A 12715-nucleotide genomic window follows, 5' to 3' on the forward strand; every position below is an offset into this window, starting at 1 on the left:
TAAGAGATGCATGGCTACTTACTGTGCCTCCTGCCTCCCACATCAAAGGCCCATGTACAAATGCTGTTTAAATCCTTGGTATTTGATTAAGCTCTCAAGTAAGAGTTCAGAGCTGCTCACTGTAGTCTGATAGGTGGCTCAGCGTCCTTTTTCTGCATACATTTGTAGGACCCTTTTTTAAGACTTTCTTTGCCTTTTATTTTAGTTGTCTAGACCAATGCCAGGTCTTAAGTGCAGCTTGCAAATGGAAAGTAATATTTTGCCAGTAACTATGACCTTCCATGAATGGAAAAAGATTGAAATAAACAACTGTCTTAATATTTGGAAGATACTGAAGTGCTTTAACTATAGGAGGAAAAAGGTATTTGCTCTTCCTGCATTTTGTCCTAGCTTTAGTGAATTGAATCAGATGGTCAAAGAAAGGACATAAAGTAGCAGGTTTTTTGGAGGCAGTGTACTGGTAGATCAGCCAAACCAGTTTGTCCCTTGTGATCTAAATATAAGAAGCCTCCTTCATTGGGGAAGGCATCAGAGTTCTGTGTATGTCTTAGTACACATAAGGAGCCTAAGCTCTTAACTGCTCTGCCTAGGTGAAGGGCAATGCTGGTGTGAGTCTTCTCTCACTGTGTAGAAAACCAGACTAGTAACAGAGCATACTGCTGAAAGTTTGGAGAAGTTGAAACTGGAAATGGACTGATGCAAAAACCTGTTTGTTCTACTCGAAGGGGTTAGCTGCTCAAATATAAGGAAGGGAGTAACCTGTTTGGTAAATCATGTGTCTGGCTTTAAATGGGAACTTGCTGTCTAAGTAAGAGCTAGCAGAAAATTCCTTACACTCACTTAAGCTGCTAGTGCTTCCTTACCCAGCTTTTGTTGGTCTCCTTATCATGACAAGCACACGTAGTTTTATCTTTGTAATTTGACTTACAGTACTTATGAAGTGGCTGGTTGAACAGTGACTGCTGTTGATGTTTTGGTGGTCTTGTGGATGATGCCCAAACAAGTATTTAGACTGCTCTCGAGAATACAGCTGTTTTATCCTAGAAAAGCTAGCCTGCTCCTTGATTAACTCCTGAAATGTGAAAATTAGGTGGTCAGTTCATAAAAAAGGGTCTCTTGTGACTAAATAATGCTGGCGCTCTGCCTAGGTCAGCTCTTCCAATATGATTGCTTGATTCAGTTGTTACCAGGATTGTTTTGTATCTACTAATAAAGAAATAGCCAAACTCAATGCTTTTCTTGTATTGAATTAACTTACTATTTTATACTGTAAATAAACAATAGTACTAATGCTGTGATCAAACATACTTATCCCCTGCCATGGTTGGATGGAAGAGACTGGCTGTTCATCCCCAAGTTCATGGATGCTGGCAGAAATATCATTGCTGTGTATTAGTTCCTGTTGGTCCAGGATACAGTTGTATGCTTAATAGTTGTAATGCAGATGAGACATTTTGAGGGTTATTAGTATTTAAACTGTAAACTCTGCCATTTATCTTGGCCTGCTTAATGCTTTGAAAAATAGTTTGAGATGAGCAAGCTATTTGACTAGTTCCGTAAAGAAAATGCCACTCCTGCGGTGTTGAAGAAAGTCTTAAGCTGCCCCAAATTCTATAAATTCTAAATGTCATGTAGTTGCTTTCAGGCTCTACTTTGGAAGCAAACAACATACACAACATTGTAGAGTAGTGGTTCCATAATCTGACTTCTTTCTGTATGAGTTCTGTCATGCATCTAGGAGTTGGAGGGGTCTGAAATGTTGGAGTTGGTGTCAGGTAAGGAAGGGGACTGTTTTGTTGAAGAGTGTGGGAGCAGTACCCTTTCTGATGGTTCACCATGTTTCAGGGAATGCAAATGTAGTCTGTTTTAAAGCAGAAACACCTTAAGTGTCACATTAAAAAAGGCATTTTTGGAGTCTTCCACAATTCTGTCAAGTGCTAGTGTTAGGCCATTTGAAATGAAGTTTCATGCTTGCATAAGGTAGTCTGAAAGTCATTGAACACTGAGCCTCTCAAATGGCCTTCTCTTCTTAAGTGAAGACAGCGAAGGAGGAGGATGTGTGTCTTACCCAAACGGCCTCCTTGACAGAACAGGCTTTTTCAATACAATTTAAGAATCAATGGATTAAACCTGTAGTCCATAACTGCATTGTGCAGGGTGTGCAGTAAAAGGAAGTGTCTTGTCACAGGCCTGGATAACAGAAAACATGTTGCTGTCTCCTGCCTGTTGGTAGTGATACAGCTGATCAGTGCTGTTGCTCTTAGCCTCTGTGGGGGGCTGAGTTCGCTGCTGTGGACACCTTGTAATAACTTAACCCACTTAATGCTTTGAGGAAGAAATGTTTATTCATAGCAGGTACTTGGTCTTTCAATAAAGTTATTATGACAAAAGCGTTGATTGAGTGGTGTTTTGTTAAAGAGGTTTTAAAAGCTTTGTGCCAGACAAAGTATAGAGAAAATGAGCTCAACTTACACACAGAGGAGCTAATAGCCATAACTGCTGTATGTTGTTCTAAACTAGTTCAATGGAGGGAAAAAAAATTCATGGGACTGAAACTCCGCAGGAGTCTTCAAATCAAATTTGCCTCTTGGTTATTCCTATTTTTGGAACTTTCTTTTTTTAATGACTTGTAGATCTCTTTAGTGTTGCATTCACTGTCAATAAACTACAACACGTAAGGATCCTGTCATGATGGGTACTGTGTAATGCAGGTCTCCTAGATCAGCAGCTGCCTCTTTCTAGTACTCTTCCAATTAACAGAAAGGATTGAGTTTTAAGCAGAATGTTACAGAGGAGGGAAAGGGGTATGAACAGGTGATTTGGGAGGATAAGTAGAACCTTTGAGACTTTAACAGCCTCTTACACCTATTTGTTTGTTGCCTGCCTTCTAGAAAGGAAGCACCAGTGGAGGGAATGTGACTCATGGCAAATGGGCTGTAAGGACCTTAGTGGAAAAATGGGATGTATGAGGAACAAATTATTCCCTTCTTACTCTGTTCTGCACTTTCAAATGGAACTTTTTTTCTGCCTGGTCTCAGTCAGTCTTGCTCACTTGCTTTTTATTTCATAACTACAATCTAATATTGCCCTACTTCTCATGGTTCTTTGGTTACCTTTTGACATAATACCCTCTCCAGCACACTTGATCACCAGCACACTTGATCACCTTCCTAGCTTAGAACCTGCACAAATCTGCTGAGTTTCCACCAGCTCAGGCCCTGGTCAGTATTCTGTGTCCTGTCAGCTTTCATACATGACTACTAGAGTCAGATCCTTGCAGACCTGCACAGTTCAGACATATGTATAACTCCATGGTCTTTCTTGGTAGACATTACCTGTCTGTCATGCACGCAAAATTGAGGAATATGGAGTAATTGAAAGGAAAAGAAAGTAATAGAATGACTTAGAGTTTTAAATTTCCAGTGATTCTTCAGAAGGTCTCTGATGGGCAAATTGTATCCTAGCTTATGTATGAACAATTACACTATTTAGATTTCAGGGGTTTATCCAAATGAAAAAGGAATTCAAAAGAAAACCTGAAATCCTGTAAGAAAAAGTGGCATTTTCTTCAGATTTTGGCTTCAACCTCGTGGTCTTTTGACCTGGGTTGTTTTGAGATCAGTGAAGAATATAGATATATAATTCTTATTCAGAAACACTCTTTCCTGAAAGAAACCTGTTATTAATTTGAATAATTAATGCAGCAATCCCACTTTAAAGATTTTATTCTTTACATCAGTTATGGAAGAATGGAACTTTCCTAATGAAAGGAAGTCTCAGCAGTGCTTTTACTGCCTTGCCTACTGTGTTCTTTTGCTATTTCAAGCTTTGCTTACTGTTTGAGATGTTTTTTGTCCTATCTTTGAACTGTTCCTTCTGCGTTTAATTTTTGAAGAGTGTAAAAAGTCATTTCTTTAACTAGTATGCAAAGATAATCAGCTTAAGCTGCTTTAAAAACAGATTAGTGCCTCTTCTGAGTAGGAAGCTGAAGGAAAATAACATGTCTACCTGGAAAGGGTTCTGCAGGAAACTTCGTTACCTGCCATTAACGTATGAGTCAGTGCAGTGACAGATGTTGACAGAACTTTTTTGATTCTTTGGACTTGTATAATTATTTTTATACTTCACTCACAGAAGCACAGATAGAACAGAAAATGGAATAAAATATTTTCAAAATGCTCTGATGTAAGATGCTCCCCACCCATGTTAAGGGGTAGTGAGGTACTCTGTATGGTGGTTGATCTCCGCTTAATCTGTCATGCGTTTGAGTAGCGATGTGTACATTCCTTTGTATTCAACTGCATTCCAAACTGGAAGTTGTGTAACTAAATCTGGGGAAGCCTATGAAAAGACACATGGCAGTAGGAACCAAAAAATACTTTCCTGAAGACTGGTATTTCTTCTCTGTGTACGTGTTCTAAAACTTTCTGTTTAGTAGTAACTTTGCACTATCCAGCCTCAGGAGCAGCTGTACTCAAAGCCGCAGTCCCCATGCTGTCATGCCCTCTGTGGTTTTTAGCTCAGCCACGAGCTAACCACATCACCCCAAGTGGTAGGTACCTGATAGTAGCACTCTGTTCCTGTTCCTTAGCACGTGAAGAATAAAGTAAAAATAGTTTTTGGGGAAAGCAAGCTAAAATCCAAAAGGAAGAACATTAAAAAGGAAAGAGAAGAACCATCTATATGTGAGCTAAAGCTGAGCAGAAAACAGCTGAACAAAAAGGTGATGAAATGGTAAGTGTGATAGTGTGGTGCAAGAGAAGGTTCAGGCACTGCAGAGCTTGGTTGTATGGGAGCAGCAATATTATGAAGTTTGAAACGTAAACAGAAATAGAGAACTTCTAAATCAGAAGTTGCACTTGCATAATATTACAGTTGTGACATGCTGTGGCGTAACTGTTGCAGAAATGCTGTATTTCAGCAATGGGAGGAAAAAATACACTTAAAATGGGCAACTACCAGAAGAAAGTTTGGTTTAGTTTTGTCTACAGCGTTGAGGATAGCTTTGTGGCTACAGAAGATCAGGACTTGGTTTTTTTTGCAAAGCTGTTCTTTTCTTTTGTCGTTTAACTTTATGTTTATCAAACCATACCGCTTCTATTCTCGCTAGATACAGCCTTTCAGCTAAGAAACTGAAGTGACAACTAATTGAACAAGTTTTAATAAACTTTTCAAGAGTTTTTTTCTAGATATTTGCCATTGTTTTTTTTAATTAAATGTCAAGAAAAAAATTGTCACAGACTTGTATAATTTAGATTGGAGGTCATGTAGTCCAATACTCTGTTCAGAGTAGGGCCAGCTTTGATGTTGGGTTGCTGAAGGGCTGGTCAGGTTTGGAATATCTCTAGGGATTAAAGTTCTGCAACTGGGAAACCATTATTCTGAATTTCCTCCCCAGTTATGTTATTGCTTGTCTTTCACTATTATAGAATGATTGCTATCTCATCCTACTACTCTACCTCTGCATAGCATCTTCCAAGAAGAAAAACAATGGAGGCAAGACCGATGTGCTACTTAAACTGTTCACTTAATGCCCAAATTCTCAAAACAGTCAACAGGGAAGGATCCTGAGAAGATGGTTCAAAGCAAAAGTTTAGTTTAAGTGTTCCTCTTCGCATTTCTGGAAGTACTGGCCCCCTATGGCAGAATGACTTCTTACATGTTTAAAATTGGACAGTGTTAATATGTCCTTCAGCACCTGTGCGTAAATCAAAAAATCTAACCCAAGCAGCTATGACAGTGTGACAGCCTAATAAGAAAGGTAGTGCAAAGCCAATTCCTTTACTAAACATGTTTGACCTTGCAGGATTTACTGAAATGGTCCTGTTCTGTTTTCCTTCTTCTACCCTTTGCTTTCTTAATGGTGCTGAATCTGTCCTTTGTGGTTCAAACAGAAGAGCTCATGCAAAGGAAACGGTGGGAGCACATGGAGGGGAAGGCTGCATCCCCCTCCTCAGGGGCATCAAACTTGGATGTGCTCAGCTGGATTCATTAAACAGTTATACAGCAGTACTTGGGATTGCTCCTCCCTTAAGTAATTAGTGTTTTGGAGATGGTAGTAGAATTTACAGCAATGTTTCTTCTTACAGTCAGCTTTTTTTTTTTTTCCTTTTTTTTTTTTTGGCACAAGTTGTTGACTTAGGAAGTGATAACGTTTGAGGTGCTTATCTGTGACTAGCAGCCTTGCAAGAGGAATGCTGATGAGCGTGTCCTGAAGTGTTTTCTTAATACTGGCAGGAATAAAGCGGAATTACTAACGTTTATATTGGAACATTTGTCTCCTGTTTTTAAAACCTCTCTACAAAACTCTTGAGATTCAGTGGCTTCTTCCAGACCTCATTAAATTCAATAAAATGCTTGTTGCAGATTTTGTGAAGGTTTTTTTTCTTGGACCTAAAACACACGAAATAAGTCTGCCTCCTGCTACCCTAAATGTGTATCTTGCCTTGTAAAAAGTAAGGACGTGGCCAGAAGACTGTCTCTGAAGAGTTGCTCTGGAGTTGCATAGTCTGCCTTCATAGCCTTTTTTTTTTTTTTAATAAGCTTGCTGAGTATTCCAATGAAAGATGACTTTGTATAACTGAGCAGCTGTAAAGTTGAACTTGTTGCGTGATCAAGTTGGTACCTCAAAGTAAAACTGCCCCTTCTGCTTCGTGTGCCTTGTTTAATTATAAACCCATAAAACTATTGGAATTAGTGTTTGGCTTGTTGGTAGAGACAGATTTTAAAATAAAAAAAAAGTTTATCTGTGTTGCAGGTAACCAAATGTTGCTTTTAGAAACTATTATAAAACTGTAATTCGTGATTAGCTGAAGTTTTTAAAAGCTGTGATCACTCCTAGGGTGTTTCCTACTAAAGCAAAACATCCTAATGTCACAATTTGTTTAAATAATAACTGAATGTAGATGCATATGAGATTCCCCTAAAGTGTCTGCTGTGTGAAATGTTAAATCTGTTTTGTTTGATACATCTAAGTTTGTACTTCTGAAACTATTTTTCTGCTATGTCAGTCCTAAAATTATATATCTTTTTTTTGTATACTGAAAATACTTTTTTGCCCCCCCGTCATGAACCATAAATTAAAGGGCACAATAAATGCAAAATAGGGGTTTATTTTGTTTAATGGACCAGAATGAAAACTATCCCTAGTTTTGGCACAGAGTACCAGCAAACTATTTTTAGTAGCAGGATTACATGTTTATAGAAGTTAGACTTTCCAGGCATATACACATGCAGCATGTTATTGGGATAGCTTCCCAAGTTACTGTGAAGAGCGAGTCTTCGGGTACACTGGATACAAGGCAGTGGTATTCCATCAGTTTGGCTGCTTGTGCGCTTTAGCAATGGTTGGGCTTAGTCTGGAGCTTGAATTTTAGGGTTTGGGTATTTTAGTATAGAACTTTGTGTCCTAGCAGTCATTCAGATGCTGTAGAAGACATCTGTAAAAACCTACTAGAGTGACTGTGTAGGAAGAAGCAAATCAGATATTTTCTCCATATAATTTTTTTGACAAATATGTATTTGAGGTGCAATACTTACATTTATTTTTGAGGAAACAACTCTTTCCACAGCATTTAGAAAGTCAAAAAGATAGGGCTTGCATGGTGTCATGCGAGCATCGTTGTTCACCTTGGCTTTTTTTCAGCTTTGTCCCAAAGTACTTAGGCAATAACCACTGTTTGGAGGTCATCATCTGCTTTAAAAAGCTAATTTTAGTGTACAATTAAAAAACACTTCTGAAGATCAGTACAAAACCAGTTGGCTCTTCTAGAAAAGAGCTCTCCTGTAGCTTGTATTGCTAAGTAATTTTTTTCCCACTTCTGTGTACCAAAAATGTTAAAAGAAAAAAAGAAATTAAATTGCTTTGTGGTTTTGATTTCTAAACTGTTCCTTACCAGAAAAGAGGCCTTAACCAGCACACATGTACTTGTCAGAATCCAATTATTGAATTCCCTGTTTGGGCGTATAAGATCTCAGTAGTTAAAACTGACTTAGTACTTCTTACTTTTCTACTTGTATTAAGACAAACTAACATAACATAGAGTTTATTGTATAAGTCACTAGCTATTGAAGAAGTGGGTTTTTTTTTTTCTAAATGAAGGTTCATGTTTTAAAGTACTCTCTTTTTATTTGCAGTTGCCAATGTGAAGTATCAGAAGAGTATAGTTTGAAACTTTCTGGGACAAAGAGGACTGGTTTATTCTCTCTCATTCTTTGGTAAGCTGTTTGTATTAATTTGGTAAGATGAGCTGCCTGTTGAAGGTGGATTCTATGGTGAGCATTGATTACTCTTAATTAAATAAAGCATTTTCCAAGTCGTTAGATAAAAATCAATATTTTACCAAGTTAGAATTTAATTATAAAAAACCCCTTCTGATTCTTAGTTGTACACAATCTTCAAACATGATTCTTTGTCTATCCTGCTCCTATTTGTGAGTAATGTGTAAATGTCCATATTGTTAGCTACTTCCCCAGTAAATACTTTTGAAAACTTTTCAATTACTTCTACATGCAGTGCCAGGAAAGAGGGGAAACCTTGCTGTCAGGGATTGAAACGTGGGAAACTAAGTGTTTATCCTTATCTCAGAATAATTTCCTTCCACCTGCAAAAGGGGAAGAGCTGTTTTCGGTTTGCAAGAGAATCATCTTTTGCTAAAGCTAGAGTGCATTCTTGAATATTTCATTCTCAGATTTTCCAACGCTTCTTTGTCAAAACCTTTGGATTCCTGTCTAAAACTTGCAGGGTAACTGTGACACAGCATACAAATAGCTATGTTTTGCAACTGAGGGTCAACTCAATTTGCTTTTGATACTAAAACAAGTGGAATTCAGGATCTGGACAGGGGGAAGGCAGGGGAACAAGGTGAAATGCTTGTGAATGAAATGAAATGAAAAAGGTACTTCCTTTTTCCCCTCCATTTTTTCTTTTTTCTTGCTGTAAGTTCAACTATATTTAAATATATGTGAATTTAAATGATCCTTTATTTATATAATGTTTTTTGTTTAGAATCACTGGCAAACAGATGGTTATTGCTAGTCTTAATTATGTACATAATTTAGACCAGAAGGCACGTCTGAAATGAAAGGTAATTAAGATGTTCCTATACTGGCTGAACAGAGTCTGAGGTTACAACCTTTCCTAATCATTTATCCTTTCAAGCAGAACATAAGAATGGAGAACTAACAAGACTAACCTCTTTTTTTGGTGTAATTTAATAGACATGAAACTACAGTTTAAAGGGCAGCACAGTAAATTGATAAAAGAACCTATTTTGGCCTCAGTGCCCCCCCCTCCTCCCCCCCCCCCCCCCCCCCCCCGAATTATTTCTAACAATAAACCCAAGTTTCACTACATTATGTGTAAGTTATCTATTTTTATGTGTGAACCTATTTAAAAGTAGGAGCCTGAATTTGAGAGTGCTTTTTATGAAAGTGTTTTCTTGATCAATTTTTATCTAAGCTGTATTTGAACATTTCCATTTAATTTCTGGGAAATGGTTTTTACTGTCATGGAGGAGCTGATTATTTGCCAGCTGCAGTTAAACAAAATGAGAATTCTGATTCCATTCTGCAACTAATAAAAAAAAAGATATGGGTCAACTTCAGAACAGATTTCTTCAGCCAGTTTTTGCTAGTCTCACTTTGTATCAGGCTGTCCTTCAGAGTAGCACAGTGTGTTAATTATCACGGGTAGAATTCAACAGAGCGGCTTGTTTGCGCTGACAGTGTGGGGAACATTCTTGTTCTCACTTCTAAGGCAGTGCTCTTAAATGAGGGTCATAAATCCCTTGCTAGGTGTCACAACCACTGTGATCCTTTTTCTGTTCACATGACTCATCTGGAAGCGTTTGCTAAATGTAGGGATGGAAATGGATTAGAAAGTTTTGGTACAGAAAGAAATTGACATTGAAACTTTGGTTGAAGAGTTGATTCAGACCATCCTCAGTATGGGCAGCTGCAGGGAAGTGTGTGGTCCCTGTCCCTGGTGCCTGTAGTGTATTTCCTTTCCCTCGTACTCAGTCCACTGATCATGAGATCATGAAAGGAGTGGGATCAGCTTGTTGACATGATGGGAAATGACTTTCTTTTGGTATGTTCACTGTCTATCAGATCAGTGAACTTCATTCTAACAATCAACGTTTCTTGCTGGTTTTGTCAGTGATTTTTAGAAGTACTTTTGTGTTGTGGCAGTTAAGTTGATGAAGCGTTTCACTAATACCTGGAAGCAGTGTGAGCATGCAAACTATTTATTTTACAACCAGTCTAATAAGTTCTCGTACCATTTATTTTGGCAACATCACAGTTTATATCTGATAATCCTGATTAAAACTGAAACTGACATTTTTTTTTCACACAGCTTTCCCAAAATTCACCTTAATACGGAAGACACATTCATGTAAAAAGCCACAGTATTATAATAGAAGCTGTTTTGCAGCTGAATGCTGCAGTTAGAATAAGAAGCTAATTTTGCAGTAATTTAGATAGTCTCTGTTGATGGTTTATGCTGGATTTTAGGAGCACAGCTGTAAGAAATTTTAAAAGACCTAATTTGCTAAGCTAATACTCTTTTTACTAATATGTAGATGGTTATATAGTAAACTTTAAAAATAAATGTCTAATCAATCTGAAGTATAAAAACAATTTTGTTACAGCACAGTGCCTTATATTAAAACTTTTCATCTGTGATGCTAAGCATGCTTTAGGTTTGGATTGAAGCTCATCTTTTTAATTAGGTCAGTGTTTCTTAAATAATTGTGCTTGAAGTTGAAGGAATTTTCTGAAATAGCAAGGTATTTTTTACATTCAGAAGGCTTTACTATTAAATGTTTAAGGCTTTGTTGAAGTTGTACAGAAATTGTCTAGGTCTGGAAATGGTTGGCCTTAACAACTTAACAGTGGCTGCAACTCTGGAAAAGCAGAATTGGAGCTGGTGAAGAGGTAGTTGGCTGCAGAAGGCAGTCGTGCCAACAGCCTGCCTCCACAGCATGCTGAAACGGTAACTGAAATGTCCTCCTCAAAAGCCTTCATACAGATATGCCCTAACTCCTCATAACTCCTGTTATCATTATTTTAAGGATGGAGAAGGAGATCTGTGTAAACCTTACAGTTTTTAAACCAATCTTCTCTTGAATGATTAGTCTTCATTATATCAGGATATACTGCAAAGTTAATCCAGTCTGTGTCTTTCTTGACAGATGAGCTGTAAGATAGAGGTTGATTGGACAAATAAGCCAGTTGCTTAGCCAGCCATCATTTTAAACTTGGTTGAGCAGGAGGCTCATTTTTTAAATCTTGTAGATCAAGGAGAACGGTGCATCATGTAATCTGAAAAACATATGGTGAGAACCAAAGGTTACCAGCTGAAACCAGATACATTTAGAGAACGGCCAAGCCCCTCCTTTCTTGGTATTTTCAAGAGTAGATGTGGTTTTGGAAGATAAGTGTACACAAACAACATATGTAAAATACCAAGTCATGCTGCAATCAGGCAAAAGCTCATGTTTTGAATAGAAGAGCTGAATTTTATGGTTTCTGATATATTAAAGATCAAACCTGATGGATTTATGGTCTTTTTGGCTTTAATCATTGTGATTCTTATAATGTTCTTATCAGTTACAACATAGTTTACATATGAACCGTCTTTCTTCTGCTTCTTTAGAAACAAAAATGTTAAATAATTCTTCCCTTTTTTAAAACCAGTGTTAACAATAATACTATCTTCATCTTGCTGTTTGTAGAAAGCATTTCTAAATTTCCTTCGTTTCTGATTACTTAGAAGAATGTTCCTACTCTCTATTGTTCTTGTAGGCATGGAAATTTCTGTGTTGTCTTTTCATTTTTCCTTATCAGTTGCCATAGTTGATAGATTCAGAATTTTATCAAGTATTCTACCTTTTGTTTTTCTTGTTTGTTTAAAAAGGGATTTTATATCTACTTTTTGCATTGGATTTTAGTCAATTAATGTTAGTTCCAGCTGAATTATTTTAATAATTTCCTCCTTTTATACACACACACACACGTCCTTCTGCAAGCTGTGCAATTTTGAGCCAACTTGCAAGCTTTTATAAGCTGTTTCTCCCCTGCTCTGGGGACATAAAGGCATTTTGTTTATTGTGATGTTCCTATTTAACAGAGGTTTTAGGGACAGTGTAATGCTTTCTTCTTATTGATCCTTTTTAGCAGTGGGATGCTTTAGTTTCCAAATACGTGCATCTGCTGCTTCTTTTCCCTTTGTAAGCATTGTGTACAATATACAGGATGTAGTTAGCACTTCCTGCAATGGTGGTGCGTTTGTGAGCTGATGGATTCAAAGTGGTTTTCTCTGTCAACCACACAACACTGATAATTTAAAATACATTTATAAGGTGACATACAGCCTGAGAACTGACCAAACTTGACTGATAGATTTTTTTTTTTGTATCTTTACCCGCTGTAGACTGCAAAACCCATAAAATACTTGAATGCATCCTTTTTTTTTTAAAAAAAAAAAAAAAAAAAAAAAAAGGATGAACCTTCCTGAATTTAAAAAATTGAATACAGGATAAATCTCAAAATCAAACTGTAACTAATGTATTCACTTCAATCATTAAGTTCCTAATAGAGTCAACTTCATAAACTTCAAGGCTGTATGCTCTTAAGTATGTCCAAAAAATTTGCAGATGATAAGAGATTTTTAGTTTGTTAGATAGTGGAGAGAGCAAGTCACTAGTGTGTA

The 12715-nt window shown here is 37.3% G+C and overlaps 1 protein-coding gene across 13 annotated transcripts in view; it reads left to right on the plus strand.

Annotated features, from left to right (window-relative positions):
* The window catches only part of MTMR3 (myotubularin related protein 3), an 82877-nt gene that overhangs the window by 22701 nt on the left and 47461 nt on the right, over nt 1–12715 (plus strand). For 4 of the 13 annotated variants that reach the window (XM_055707574.1, XM_055707594.1, XM_055707609.1 and 1 more), the window contains exon 1: nt 11511–11567. The exons of 1 other annotated variant lie outside the window; for it this stretch is intronic. In XM_055707574.1, coding sequence (XP_055563549.1) covers nt 11526–11567 — 42 coding nt within the window. In that variant the 5' untranslated portion in view covers nt 11511–11525. Of the gene's footprint in view, nt 1–4589; nt 4735–6436; nt 6456–8136; nt 8218–8805; nt 8898–9007; nt 9087–10977; nt 10997–11510; nt 11568–12715 lie in introns of those variants that run through there. 8 more of the 13 variants (XM_055707624.1, XM_055707654.1, XM_055707615.1 and 5 more) reach the window with 6 other exon arrangements.

Source organism: Falco cherrug, chromosome 1 (assembly GCF_023634085.1).
Source record: "Falco cherrug isolate bFalChe1 chromosome 1, bFalChe1.pri, whole genome shotgun sequence".
NCBI classification, from domain to species: domain Eukaryota; kingdom Metazoa; phylum Chordata; class Aves; order Falconiformes; family Falconidae; genus Falco; species Falco cherrug.